The following is a 13955-nucleotide window of genomic DNA, read 5'->3' on the forward strand; positions in this document are numbered from 1 at the left end:
TGGAGATGACATAGAAACACAAGCATTGCAAAGAAGATGGCAGAAGACGACCCTGATGATATGTAGGCTGATTGGAACAGGAAAAGCACCACCCAGGCTGCGTCCTTCCACCTGTAAAACCTCTGCAAAATGTCAGCTCATTGCTAATGACAGCAGGGTGGAGGGCTGGGATTACCAAAGACCTGTGGAATGTTCTGGAAGAGCCAGGCATTTTCCTGATGTTGGTGATGGTAACATGGGAATAGATGTATTTCAAAATATGTCACATCTTCTTTATGTATGACCTTTTAGCTCACCAAAGCTGCTTTTCATCTTTGTGTTGGGCAGCACTTTTATTCCCACTTTACAGATGGGAATGTGTAAGCATTGACAGCTGTATGACACACCCAAGGTTAGTGACTGGAAGAGCTGGTGTTCACAGCCAGGGCACGTGGCTAAAGGGCTCGGCTTATAGGCGTCTCCATGGAGAAGGGACGTCCTGTTCTCATGGGCCATCACCTTGTCATGGGAGGATGACCCCAAGCCAGAGGTAGGTGCCACGCAGAGCTTCCCCCGACTTGTGCCCATAATCTGCAGTTAGTTAGCACTGACACCCCTCTGTGGCCCCGCGGCTGTGCGCTGTCTGTGGCCAAGAGCCGCACTTTGCTGCCTTTCATGCAGTCCTCTTCAAGCAAGGACGGGCAGGAGCCCCTGGCCCCTAGCGCGTGGGCTTCTCTGTAAAGCAGAAGTACAGTCCCGTCATTCCCCAAGGCCTGTGTCTCATAGCATGACCATCTGGGAGGAACACCCTAGCCCTGGCCCGTGGCTCCCGGCCTTCCCTCTCCACTGGCTCTCAGCGCTTCCCCGAGGGTCCATCACAGAGCTGAAGGCTGAGCTTGTCACACCTTCATCCTGGGGACACGTGGCAGGGTGTGGAAGGGGTTGTACAGCCATTGGGAGGGACCTGGACTATCCCCTATCAGCCGCTCTCACCTGCGTATTTTTTCTGATGCATCTACATGTAAACATAGATATTTGAAACGGTCATAAAACACAATTCTGCATGGTCATTAGTGCGCAGCACCTATAATCTATTGCTTGAACCTTATCTATGGGTGTAGTTGGTACAGCAGCTGCATTCATGTTGCGTGACCGTCACTACCACCTGCCTCTTTCCCATCTTTCCTGAGTGAACCTCTATCCCGAGTTAAGCAGCCCCCCACTCCTCTCCCCCGGCCCCGGACCATCACGTCCCCCTGGTCTGTAGATGTGACTGCTTCGGAGGCCTCACCTACGCAGCCCCACGTGGGGTTTGGCCTGCCGTGGCGGGCTTCTTCCACCTGACACCCAGTCTGTAAGTGTGTCCGTGTGTAGCGTGTGTTTCGTCCTGATGGATTTGTGCAGCTCTTCTACGTCACAGCCCTGAGGCAGAAACGCCAATGTTCTTATCACTGGGGGGTCAGGGCTCGTGAAAAGAAGGAAGCAGCAGCAGGGGCAAGGAAGAGCGTGTGCAGCGGGAGTGGTCGGAAGGAAGCAGGGAAGGGGCCAGGCAGCCCAGGGGTCCCTGAAGGAGGGAACTGTAGCGGCTGATTGGGGTTTTTTGCTTGGCTTGGGAGAGGCATTCGGGAGTGATGGTTTTGATTGGTTTACAGCTGGACATTCAGTCTGGTCACAGGAGCCATCCAGAGTGAGGAGTGTCCCTGCTGCCGGTCGCCGCCTCGCCAGGAGTTTCTCTCCATCTGTCTGTCTCCTGGTGACATAATTCGGAGTTCCCCTCCCTTTTGCCACTGTCAGGGCTGGCCGCCCTTGTCAGCCATGCAGCCAACCATGGATGATTGGGCTGCTCTGCCTTTCAGCTTCTGTATGAAATCCTAGAAATGTTGAAGGGTAGTGTCTGCAGAAAGGAGATGCTCGAACCAGCCCCCAGCCTCTCCATGGTTTGTGCCTGCTCTCCCTGTGTTGGGGCGGGGCTGCACTCACACGGTCCCCGTCCAGGGTCTTGGATTGTGACACGCCTTAGGCCTGGCGGTGTCCATTGCGGTGCTGCTGCAGGAGGCCTGGGGGCAGTGCTGCTAAGAGACCCTCACAGGTGTTGAAAGGAGCTACTCGGTGGAGTGAGCAGGTGCAGAAAATGGGCTGCCTCCTCCAGGACCCCAAGGCCCCTGGATGCTGGGTCGTAGGGAGTGGCAGGTGGGAGAGTGGTGTGGGATGAAGGAAAAAGCACATATAGACATGAGACTGCTTGGTGGGACGCACTGGCACACAGAAGCACAAGGGGTACATGGCATGAGCTGGGCAAGATGCAGCTGGGGAGGGCGTTGCTCAGAGTGGGCTGGGCATCGAGAGTGTGGTGTGACATGATGCCCCACATCCTGAGTGGGTAACTCTGAAAGCCCACTCAGCCCACTGACACCCTCCCCACTCCCCTTCTTGGGGGGCCTTGGCTCTGCCCCCTCCCAGGTGCGTGGAGAGCTGCTGCGGGAGCGAGTGCAGCGGCTGGAGGCCCAGGAGGGCCGCTTCGCGGAATCGCTCGTGGCTCTGCAGTTCCAGAAGGCCACCCAGGCAACCGAGACCTTGGCTGCCTACAGTGCCCTGCTCAGCATACAAGACCTACTCCTGGAGGAGCTGGGCGAGTCCGGGACTCTGACCAAGGCGGCCTGCGCCCAGGTCCTGGAGTCCCACAGCCCGGTGAGTGTGGTCCCTGCAGAGGTGGGTGGGGGTGGTGCTTTCTATGTTACCCCGGAACAGGCTTCAGTCGCCCAACTGGTCTGAGCTGCAAGTTTGTGGTGGCAAGCAAGCAGGTAACTTCTGCGTTTCCCAACCCAAGAGACCACCTCCCTGCCTCTGAGGTCGACCCCTTTGCATTTTATGAGCTCTGTAAGGCGGATACATCTTTCTGCCAGTGGCACCTTGGGCAAGCAGTGTGGTTTTCTCATAGTGCCCATAGTGTGTCTTTCCTGTTTTGTTTTTGTTGTTGTTGTTACAGAGAAAAGGAGAGACAGAGAGAGATGAGATCTTCCATTTAGTGGTTCACTCTCCAAAGGGCTGCAATGGCTGATGCTAAGCCGATCCAAAGCCTGGAGCCTAGAACGTGCTCTAGTGCAGGGGCCTGAGGACTGAAGCCCTCTTCCCAGCCATAAGCAGGGAGCTGGATTGGAAGTGGAGCAGCCAGGACTCAGAGCACAGCCTGTATGGGATTTTGGCAGCACAGGTGGAGGCTTAGCCCACTTCGTCCACTATACCATGGATCATTCAATGACTGGCATTCTGAAGAGACTTTTGTGTGTCCAGTTGTTACCACTGTTCCTGTAGCTGCACTGTTTCAAGGTGTGAGAAGCTACAGGTTCATCAAAAGTTACGGCAGCAGCTGTTTGGAGAGGATATTCAGGTCTGTCCTGGGCAGATTCTAGAATATCTAGCAATTAATCCAGAACAAAGGACTCACATTTGTGGAGCACTTGTTTGGGTCAGGCAAACATAAGCTGTGTGTGGAGATGCATTTCCGTATGAATAATTCTCTGCTTAATTATACTTCTTAGAGTTATCATTTAATAATTAGTAATAAGTTGCAGTTTCATGCTGCAGCACAGCCGTGCTCTTCATTGTAATTATATGAATTAATCACTGAACTATGCTGTCAAGTGGGGGCAGTGAGATGATGCTCCATTCTCAGCAAAGACCTTGAGGTGTGGGCAGGTGGCAGGACAGGCTCTTGGTGAAGGCTGTGTGGCTGAGAAGTGCCAGGGGCTACATGTTGAATGCAGCTGATTTTGACCTGCCGCGTTGTGTTCATGGATGACTCCCACTGGGTTGGCCATGGGGCAGCGAGTACTAGAGGACAACTTCTGTGTTGGGTGCTGAGTTGGCGGCCATGGGGATGCGGGGCAAGAAGAGGGCCTATGGGTCCATAGTACAGAACATCTGGGTGCTGGACACACATTTAAGGCAGAAGCCCTACCCCAAACCCACTTTGGGCTGGTGACCACACACTGGACGCTGCCCTGGTTCCAAGTGGAAGGAACCAGCCTGCAGGGGAAGGGCCAAGGTCGCTTAGTGCATTAGGGGTGAGACCATGGGTGCCCTCACCTTCAACTGAGGGTGGTGTTGTGTTGTGGCAGGTTGAGCCCTGGCCTGCAATGCTGGCGTCCCAGCAATGCTTCTGGTCCTGGCTGCTTTACTTCGGATCCAGAACCCTGCTGATGCGCCTGGCAAGGCAGTGGCAGATGGCCCAAGTGCCTGGGTACCTGCACTCCACATGGGAGACCTGAAAGAAATTCCAGCCTTCTGGCTTCAGCCTGGCCTTGCTGCCAGCTGGCTGGGCCTTTGGGGAATGAGCCAGCAGCCGGGAGCTTCTCTCAAGTAGAATCTTCTAAGTAAACACTTTCACCCTAGAATGCCTGAGGGTGCTTCTCACACAGGGCCATGTTGGTTTCCCTTAGCAGCTATCTTCCGTTTCCTGTTAAAGCTGTTTTTAGCTGGGCCCAGCTTGGTACTCTACTGGCTAAATCCTCACCTTGCATGCACTGGGTACCATATGGGCACCAGTTCGTGTCCCGGCTGCTCCATTTCCCATTGAGCTCCCTGCTTGTGGCCTGGGAAAGCATTGGAGGATGGCCCAAAGCCTTGGGACCCTGCACCCATGTGGGAGACCTGGAAGAAGCTTCTGGCTCTTGGCTTTGGATCAGCTCAGCTCCAGCTGTTGTGGCCACTTGGAGAGTGAACAAGCAGATGGAAGATCTTTCCATCTTCTCTGTAGTGTATGTCCTGAGTTGGAAGCCAACCATACGGGATCTGGTGGTGGCATGTGCAGTGTTCAATCAGTGGCAGGGCCTTGCATGCGGAGCCTGCTGGCCCTGGGCTGTCTGTGGAGGGGAGCTGCACCCACACTGCCTTGCCCCAGATCCCTGGCTTGCATTGTGCCATTAGATTATTCTGCGCAAATCACTTTCCTGTTGGAAATGCTTTTAAGCCGGGAACCGTTCAGGAGAACTAAAAAGGCATGAAATGAAATACTTTGCAAGCAGTGACTCCTGAGGAAACTGTCTTGAGGTGTGCCTCATTCGGTGACCGATTTAGCCTTGTTTTGTGAAATCGGAGCCACCGCAAGGCAGAGTTGGATCACGGGGCTGCATGGCAACAGGAGTAAAGTTCAGAAAGCACGGACTGTCGTGACTGAGGACGTGACCCACCAAGGGGACATTTCCCTGTGACGGCCGTGTGTCTTCCTGCTGAGGCCAGCCCCGGGATCTCCCTCCTCCTTGATGCTGCCCACAGGCACCCCTCTGCTGACTGCCTGGTGTCCAGCGCTGCTCTGCTCTGACACGCGTCAGTCTGGACAGCAAAGGCGATGCTGACCTTAGCGTGCAAGCATTGAGCTCTCGTGAGGTCTAGATCACAAGACATGTCCCCCGAGGACGTTCTACAGAGCCAAGAGCTGAGGCTCCGCAACGTGATGTCACACAGGTCCCCAGCCAGGGTCAGCCTCTGGACCTTCTACCTGCACAGCTGCACTCCTGTCTGGCTGTCCCTGTCCACCTGCTGCTCCTCCGCCCACTGCCAAAGGGATGTTCCTTAGAGACACGTGGGATTGTTCACAGCCAGCCTGTGCCTGGCTCCACTTCCTGCCCGTCCCTCTGTCAGCGCTCTCACTGTTCCCTGAGCATGGAGGCACTCTGAAAGTGGAGCGGCTGGGACTCAAACTGGCACCCAAATGGGATGCTGATGCCCCCGGTGGTGGTTGAGCCTGCTGCATCCCAACCCTGACCATCACCTGTTCTGAGGCAAGCCTGGCAGGAAGTGCCTGCAGACGAGTTGGTCTCCCCAGCCCCAAGCACTGCTGATCCTGTGCTAACCATAGCCAGCTGTCTCCCAGCCTACTGCCTTGCTGCAGTATAATGCCTGTGACTTAATATAATCTGTGATTAATATAATCTCACCCTCCCCCTGAGCTCCCTCGGACCCCACAGAAAGCCTGAAGCAATCCTTCTGTCTCTGTTGTGATAAAACCACAGGATGGAATATTACTCAGCGACAAAAATGAATGAAATCCTGTGTTTTGCAACAGAATGGATGCATCTGGAAGCCTTTATGCTGAGTGAAATAAGTCAATCCCCCACAGGCAAATAATCACGCATCCTCTCGATTTGTAACCACTAGTTAATATAGAATACAAAAGTCATGCCTGTGAGTGAAGTTGGCATGTTAAAACTTGATAAATGTTAATCGCTTGTGTTCATACACTGGAGAAATATTGATTTCTCTGCTTGCTGGATTCCCTATTTAGTGGAGAGTTAAGTTTGTGATTGTAAATTATAAAAATTGAAGAGAATGAGAATGGAAGAAGTAGGGAGGGTTGACAGTGAGAAAGGGTAAGATGAGAAAATTCTTATGGCTTAAGCTGTATATAGGAAATAAAGGAAATTCATGCCCTTTATATACATTTCATACATTGTGGTTGAAAGTGTATGGAATTCGGGCCCGGCACAAGAGCATAATGGCTAAGTGCTCACCTTGAACGTACTGGGATCCCATATGGGCGCCGGTTCTAATCCCGGCAGCTCTGCTTCCCATCCAGCTCCCTGCTTGTGCCCTGGGAAAGCAATCAAGGACAGTCCAAATCTTTGGAACCCTGCACCTGTGTAGGAGACCTGGAGGAAGTTCCTGGCTCCTGGCTTTGGATCGGCACAGTACCGGCTGTTGTGGTCACTTAGGGGGTGAATTATCAGACGGAAGATCTTCCTCTCTGTCTCTTCTCTCTGTATATCTGCCTTTCCAATAAAAAAAATAAGTAAATAAATCTTTTTTAAAAAGTGTATGGAATTCACATGATTGACTGCCTGTCCCAGCTCGGCAACGCAGCGCCTCCTAGATTGAGATCTGTGCTGCTTGTGGCCTTGACCCTGGGGCAGTTGTAGCTGTCCCCCCTCGGACCATCGCAGGAGATGGAGGACCTTACCGTGTGATCCCAGGAGCAAAAAGAAATGTCAATTCAAAATAGCAATTGGGCAGTGCAGTTTCTACTGAACACGGATGGCTTTTGCACCATTCTGAATTTGAAAAATCCCAAGCCGGTCCGGGTCATTCTGATTATGCCAATCATGGGGCATGCTGGGCATGCTGTTAGTACCATCAGCGCTAGCTGTGGCAGGTGCTGCCAGCTCAGCAGGCTGCAGGCGGGGAGCGAATGGTCAGGTACAGAGTGACGGCTTCAGGCAGTTGCCCAGGTTAGGGTTGTGGGGTGACAAGCAGAGGCTAAGTCTGCCTCCCATGTGCTGCTTCAGCCTCCTCCAGGCTGAGGCCTGGGAGACTCAGAGATGTTCCGGCAGGTGGAGAGAGGTACTGCAGGTGCAGGGCACTGCGTGTGCAAAGCCACACAGAGACGGGGGAGGTCACTGCGTGGTTCGGCACCATTGGAGAAGGAGCCTGGCGAGGCCAGGGCGTGTCAGCTGCCAGGGCCAGCCCAGGGCTGCCCTTGCCGTGGGACTCAGTGTCCGCCTCATCTCGTGCAGGAACTGGAGGAGCTGCAGAGGAAGCTGGAGGACCGGCTGGCACAGCAGGAGGCCACTCAGCAGCAGCAGGCCCTGGCGAGCTGGCAGCGCTGGGTGACTGATGGGCCCGAGCTTCTGAGTGAGCCCGGGGCAGAGGACTCCACAGGGCAGGTGTCTGCCACCCTGCAGCAAGCCCTGGGCAAAAGCCAGAAGTTACTGGAGCAGCAGCAGCAAAGGTAGGCGGGGTCCCCAGACTTGGATGCGGGCTGGGGTAGGGTAGGGAGTTAGTCTCTTACAGGCTGAGGGACTACCTTGCCCATGTGGCACCCGCAGCTCTGCCTGGAGCGGATGTCCCAGCTGCTGGCTTGGGAGCACCTGTTCCTCTCCTGACATCCTTCTTTGTTTCATTTTAATGCCACTGAAGGTTTCTTAAATTCATATTTTTGAACTATTGCTGAAAAGTTACAGGGCAGACATTTGACCACGTGGTTGATACATCCCATGTTGGAGTGCCGGCCCCACTCCTCATTCTAGCTTCCCAGAAGGCAGTGGGGACAGTTCTGCGTCTGCAGTCTCTACCCACCTCAGAAATATGTAGGGGGAAAGTTGCATCTGTGCTGAGCATGCACTGCTTTTTGGTCATGATGCTCCACATAGCACAGTGTAGCTTAGGTAACGTGTAGGGTACACACCCCTGTTACTCGGGTCTTCAGTGACTTTATAAAAAGTGCGTGTTAGGAAACAACAATGCACACATTTCAAAAGTTTTGCACCAATATTGATCAAATTTCGTTTTCTGAGGTGTGACTTGAAGTGCGCGAGAGGATTAAGTGTAGGTTCTGTGCCAACGCTCTGTCACTTTCCATGGGAGACTGTGCAGATTGGCACCCACAGGCTCCCTGCAGCCAACCTTTCTGGGGACCCAGGGATGCCGGCACAGGACAGGGCATGACTCATTCATGGCAGGATGTAGACCAGCTGTCCATGGGTGTGATTTCCACGGCAGAGCTGAATTTTTGTGGTGATAGTTGTCCATGCCAAGGCAGCATCGAAATGCATTTCCCATTTCCTGAGATAACTGGGCAGTGGCTCTGGGTGTGTATGCCTGGGTGTGGGCTGGGAGGCCAGGGTGTGTGGGGTGCTCCTGGGTGCTCCTTCCTGGAGCAGGCTGCCTGCAGCCAGTGTGTTCATCTGGGTGGCACCTGCAGGACTGAGTTGGGACCACCAGCAGGCATGTGAAGGATCCACCAGGTGTACTTTTTCTTACTTATTCTTCTGAAAGTCAGAAGGACACATCGCCTGCTAGTTCCCTCCCATAGATACCCACAACAGCCAGGGCTGAGCCAGGCCAAAAACCAGGAGCCAGGAGTTAATCAGCATCTCCCATGTGGGTGGCAGTTGACCCCAGTACTTGAACCCGCACCCGCTGCTCCCAGGGTGCTCATGAGCAGGAAGCTAGAAGCAAGGAGAGGGATTGGGACTTGAACCCAGGCACTTCGATATGGGATGTAGGCTTGCATGATACCAACTTTACTTGGCCTGGTGGGTGACACAGCACCTTTGTAGGGTGTCAGGAGCCTGGCTAAAGGCACCAACAGGTGTTGCATCCAGGGCCAGGGCATCCTGTGGCTCAGGTTCTCTTATTTAATTGCTGCTCTTACTGGAGTTCTTTCACTCTAGGAGGAGGGAGGAGCAACGGAGTAGTGCCATCCTGGAGGATCTTCTGGAAAAGCTGGAGACGGACACCATTGGGGCACTGTGCAGCCAGGTGAGGCAGTGTGTGGGGGCAGGGGTGTCCCCCGCTGTCCTGGGGGACCATGACTGGTTGTGGCAGCTCCTGCTTGGAGGGTGAGGCTGACAGAGCCAGCCTGCAGGACCACAGCGATGCCCTCAGCCCTGGGTATCATCCACCTCCAGGTCCCAGGCTTCAGTCAGCACACCTAGGAGACGAAGGAGCTGAAGGCATGTGCTTAGTGGAACCCACGACCCACAGATACCAGGGTACCCCTGTGATCCTTATTTTCCTGTGGGTTTCTTTGTGTGGTCTGGTAGGACCCCAAAACTTCTCCCTTTTCTCCATCTTAGCTAAGTGTGACATACAGAGGATGAGTTCCACTGCAACCAAACTGGGAAGTGAAAGTGGGGCCTAGACAGAGGCCGGGGAGGTTGCACCCATGTTGTGGCTACCCCAGGGAGACTGATCTTCCTCTTCCTTGGCCAGGAGGCAGCAGCACCTCCCTTCACCTGGACAGAGTCCCCGGGAGGTGTGTCCAGGGTCATCCACAGATTTACTTATGTGGCCCTCTGCTACTGGGCAAGCCTGCTCTGCAGCTCAGTCCCTGTTTCTGGAAGTTCTAGGGAGTGTGGCTGAAGGCCCGGGCTCTGCACCTCACGCCACATCTTTAGTAGGTGCTGGCTGGCTTAGCTGTAGGACCTGGGGCACAGCTGAGGCCCGGGCTGTGAACCCAAGAGATTGATGGACATTGTGGCAGAATTGGCCTCCAGATCAGAGGGAAGACACCTGTGCCAGAATGGGGTCGGGGTGAAGGGAGGTGTAGAGTTCAGAGAATGAGCTGCAAACAGCAGCTTGGAAAAAGATTAGTGAGGCAGAAGGAAGCTTGTGGTGGCCTGGGGAGCCGGGCCAGCAGGGCAGACAGAGCCTCTGTGCCTTACACTGGGCAGAGTTGGGACATGGCTGGGGCGGTCTAGAGTGAGCCTCTCTGTGGCTTCACTGAGAGTTCTGCGCAAAGGGATTTCCTGTGTCCAAAGCCGCCGGACAAAGTCCTGTCTTTATCCCTTTTGCCCTTCTGTTCCCCCTGCTGACCGCTCATGGGAATCCAGCACCCAGATGCCTGGGTCTTCCACCCCCTAGGTTACCTGCACCAGGGCCCCCACCCTGTCAGTGCTGGTGGTCGTGAGCTCTGGGTGCTCAACAGCTGGGTTTTGGTCCTCATCTCTCACCACCTATTCTCCTTGCTGGTATTGGCCACTTCCTGGTCACCTGATGCTCTCCACAGACCTCTGCCCTAAACTGGAGGCCTGGCAGCACAGCCTCCCCCTTGAGATCCTGTGTGTCCAAGGGGCACCTGCTTGGCCTGCCCACACAGAGCGACTAGTGAATGCCATTCCTCTCTCCGACCTGGCAGCCAGCGCTTTTGCCTGCAGCAGCAGCTTGGGCAGAGACCTGGAGTCACCCTTGACGTTAATTCTAGGATCTTCAGCCTTGGTCCCTTCCTGCCTGCCTCAACCTCTCTGAACCAGCAGCAAGCCCCGTGTGGGCGGTGCCCTTCTCCCTGCTGCTTCTCTTGGGTGGCCCATTCTACCCAAAGAAATCTGAACAATTGGAAGCTGCTCATGACACTCCCGTTAAGTTCTGCTAGGATTTCCATCTCCCTTCATCCTCCATTCATCTTACCTGCCTTTTCCCCCTCACACCTACTTCCCCCTGCCAGTCAGAGCTTGGGCTGCTGGTGGTCTGGCCAAGCTGGAAGGGGTGGGTGACGCCCTTGGGACGACAACAGATGTTCCTGACAGCAGATTTGAGAAGATGGAGCCACTAACATCCATTTCCCTGGGATAAAAGTCCTGGACACATGTTAAATCAGAAATGGTGGTTTGCGGAGCACCGGGATCCAGCAGCCTGGGTTTAAGCTGCTCTGCTGCCTCCCGCAGGAGCTGAGACTGGCATGCTACCTGTCCAAGATGACCATGGTGCCCGGGGCCACCCTGCGCCGGCTGCTGGGCTTGCTGCTGCCTGTTGCCCCACAACCCCAACTGCTGGTCCTCCTGGACTCAGCCAGTGAGAAGCATCCAGACCACATGGCCGAGAGCGCCGGTGGTGGGGACCAGGCTGAGCTGAGCAGGAAGCGGTGAGTATGTGCAGGGGCTGCCTGTGGGCATGAGGGAGGAGCGGGGCAGCTGCCAGCGTGTCCCCTGCCTGGTCCTCACCATGCAGAGGTCACCCTGAATCCTTTTGAGTCCTTCCTTCCCCCGTGCTTTCTTTTTTTTTTTTTTTCTGAAGGGGAGGACATGGTCCCTGAGCAGCATTGATGACCCATCTGTCTTGAAAGTCCTGCTCATGTCCATCCTACAGGGACCATCCTCCTCCTCCTCTTTTTTTTCCCCCGTGCTTTCTATTTGTGCCACCAGCGTACTTTACAATAGGGTGTTAAGTGCAGTGGCTCAATGGCTAAATCCTCACCTTGCAAGTGCAGGGATTCCGTAGGGGCACCGGTTTGTGTCCCAGCTGCAATAGTTCTCTTCCAGTCCCTTGGTTATGGCCTGGGAAAGCAGTAGAGGATGGCCCCAAAGCCTTGTAACCCTGCACCCATGTATGAGACCCAGAAGAAGCTCCTGGCTTCAGATCGGCTCAGCTCAGGCCCTCTTGGCCACCTGGGGAGTGAGCCAGCAGATGGAAGCTCTTTCTGACTTTCCTTCCCTTCGTAAATCTAATCTGCCTTTCCAATAAAAATAAATTTTTAAAAAACTTTGCCTGATACCATACATAGTACATACATGCCTAATGTCAGAAAAAAAAAGGCATAAAAGGCAGACAGGAAAAATACCCACGCTCTCAAGAGGCTGTCAGCAGTTGGTTCCCTGTCTTCTGTCCCAGCGCTTTTATCTGCTGGCTTCTGTGCGGTGTGTTGAGTGTGTGGCTGTGGGCGGTCTGCACTGGCGTGTCTTGTGTGAGTGTGTGTGCACAGTCACCCCCGTGCCCCTGAGCTTCACCTCAGTGAATTCAGCCAACCAGAGAGGTGAGCATGGGCAAAGCTTGGCTGCCGTGCCTGGCGTGTGCACCTGTTGGGCCAGCTTTCTTCCTTTCGCTTTTCAGACCTCTTGCCAAGGGATTTGCTAGTTACTGGTCAACCCACATGCATGTGTGTGCTGCCATCTGAGTGGGCAGTCGCCAATGCTCACTTTGTGTTTGCTGCTATTTTATAAATCTAAGGGGGTCTAAGTGGGAATGTGCGGGGGCACAGTCAGGGATTCAGGAGCAGCCAGCAGTGTCCCCCGGAGAACAGGCTACAAGGAAAAGGAGGGCCAGCTTGAACGAATGTCAGAGCAGCACGGCCTGCAGCCTCCCTAGTGTTTACAGGAGTTGTGAACTTGCTGGAAGAGCTGGGCCTGTGTGCAGGCCAGTGTACTGAGAAGGGCAATGGCTTTTTGAGCCACAGGAGAACTCTCCCACTCCTACGGGAAAGAAGTGAAGCTCAGCATGGAGAGGAGGGGCTGGGAGCAGGAGATGAGGGGCAAGAGAGTGAGTCAGATGGGCTGGGGGACCCCTTCGTGCCTGTGGGGTCTGCATGGCAGAAAGCTGGTTGAGGGCCAGTTGGAGGGCGGTGTGGATTGGCCAGTGGACTGATAGGGGCTGATGGGAGGGCCAGTGTAGGCAGAGGGGCTGGGGAGACCTGCCCTTTACAGCCAGAGGGCCGGCAGAAGGCAGACGTGCCGGAGGGCCTGCGCGGAGGGAGTGTGCATAGCCACAGGGAGGTGGCCCTGCTGAGCCTTGTCCAGGGAGCTGGCCTTTCAACCGGTTTACCACAGAGGCTGGGGAGGAGGGCTGGCTGAGCGAGTGGGATGAGGCAGTCACCAAGCATGGGACACAAGCACACATGTGCTGCTTTGCTCAGCTCATGGAGCGTGGGCAGGAGCCACTGGGACCCGGGCCACTCACTGTATAATCTGGGGAGGGACATGGTGTGATCCAGGCAAGAGCTGGAGATTGGCTCCAGTGCCGTGGCAACTGTGGCCTCTCTGCCCGCAGTCTCCAGGCCCCAGGAGAGGCTCATCCACATGTGCTGTGTGAGCCCGAGAAGTTGCTAGAGTGGCTGGGAGCCCTGGATTGCACACCCAACTCTCCCTTTCCCCTTCCAGGAGGCACCAGGACTGGTGGCAAACCTTGGAAAGCAGCCTGCGGGCGGAGCTGAGAAGCAGAGGGTCGGACAGGATGCTGTGGGCTCGCCACAGGAAGGAGAGGTAAAGGCGGTACCTGCTTGGTGGGCTGGGGCCTGAGAGGGTGAGGGTGGAAGTCAGCTGAGCACTGTGGGGTCGACGCCAGAGAACCCGCTGCTGTGAAAGGACCCGCATCTGTTCCCCGAGGAATAAGGCGCCTTTGTTCCGGGAGCTTGGAATCCAAGTGAAGTTGGAGTGATGTTCTCCAGCGTTTTAGTGCCACTTTCATGGGAGGTGATTCCGTGGTGGGGTAGAAGGGGAAAGGTTCCTCAGAGCTGCGCAGACTTCCCAGTTCCTAAAGCCCTTTCACTTCTGGCTATGCTGAGCCGCCCAGAAAGTGGAGCTGAGTGCAGGGTCGGGAAGAGGCAGCTGGGCGGCAGCGGCCATGCGAGCCATCCGACGATCCCTGGAATTCCAAGGACATGTGGGTGTATGCTTCCTTCCATCTCGCCTCTGCCTTTCACACACCTGCAGAGACTGTGTCACACGGAGCTGGGCCCTAGGCTCTGCCCACCTGGCTGTGCGCACGGACAG

At 55.1% G+C, this 13955-nt stretch overlaps 1 protein-coding gene across 1 annotated transcript in view; it reads left to right on the forward strand.

The window, feature by feature from the left end:
- Positions 1 to 13955, forward strand: part of EVC2 (EvC ciliary complex subunit 2) — a 69244-nt gene that overhangs the window by 54653 nt on the left and 636 nt on the right. Inside the window, exons 17-21 of the mRNA XM_040966314.1 lie at positions 2440 to 2667; positions 7488 to 7702; positions 9147 to 9234; positions 11139 to 11335; positions 13344 to 13445. Of these exons, the coding sequence (XP_040822248.1) occupies positions 2440 to 2667; positions 7488 to 7702; positions 9147 to 9234; positions 11139 to 11335; positions 13344 to 13445 (830 nt within the window). The remainder of the gene's footprint in view (positions 1 to 2439; positions 2668 to 7487; positions 7703 to 9146; positions 9235 to 11138; positions 11336 to 13343; positions 13446 to 13955) is intronic.

The sequence above is a fragment of the Ochotona curzoniae genome, unplaced genomic scaffold, assembly GCF_017591425.1.
Source record: "Ochotona curzoniae isolate NIBS_2020 unplaced genomic scaffold, NIBS_Ocur_1.0 scaffold_4505, whole genome shotgun sequence".
In the NCBI taxonomy this organism is placed as follows: Eukaryota; Metazoa; Chordata; class Mammalia; order Lagomorpha; family Ochotonidae; genus Ochotona; species Ochotona curzoniae.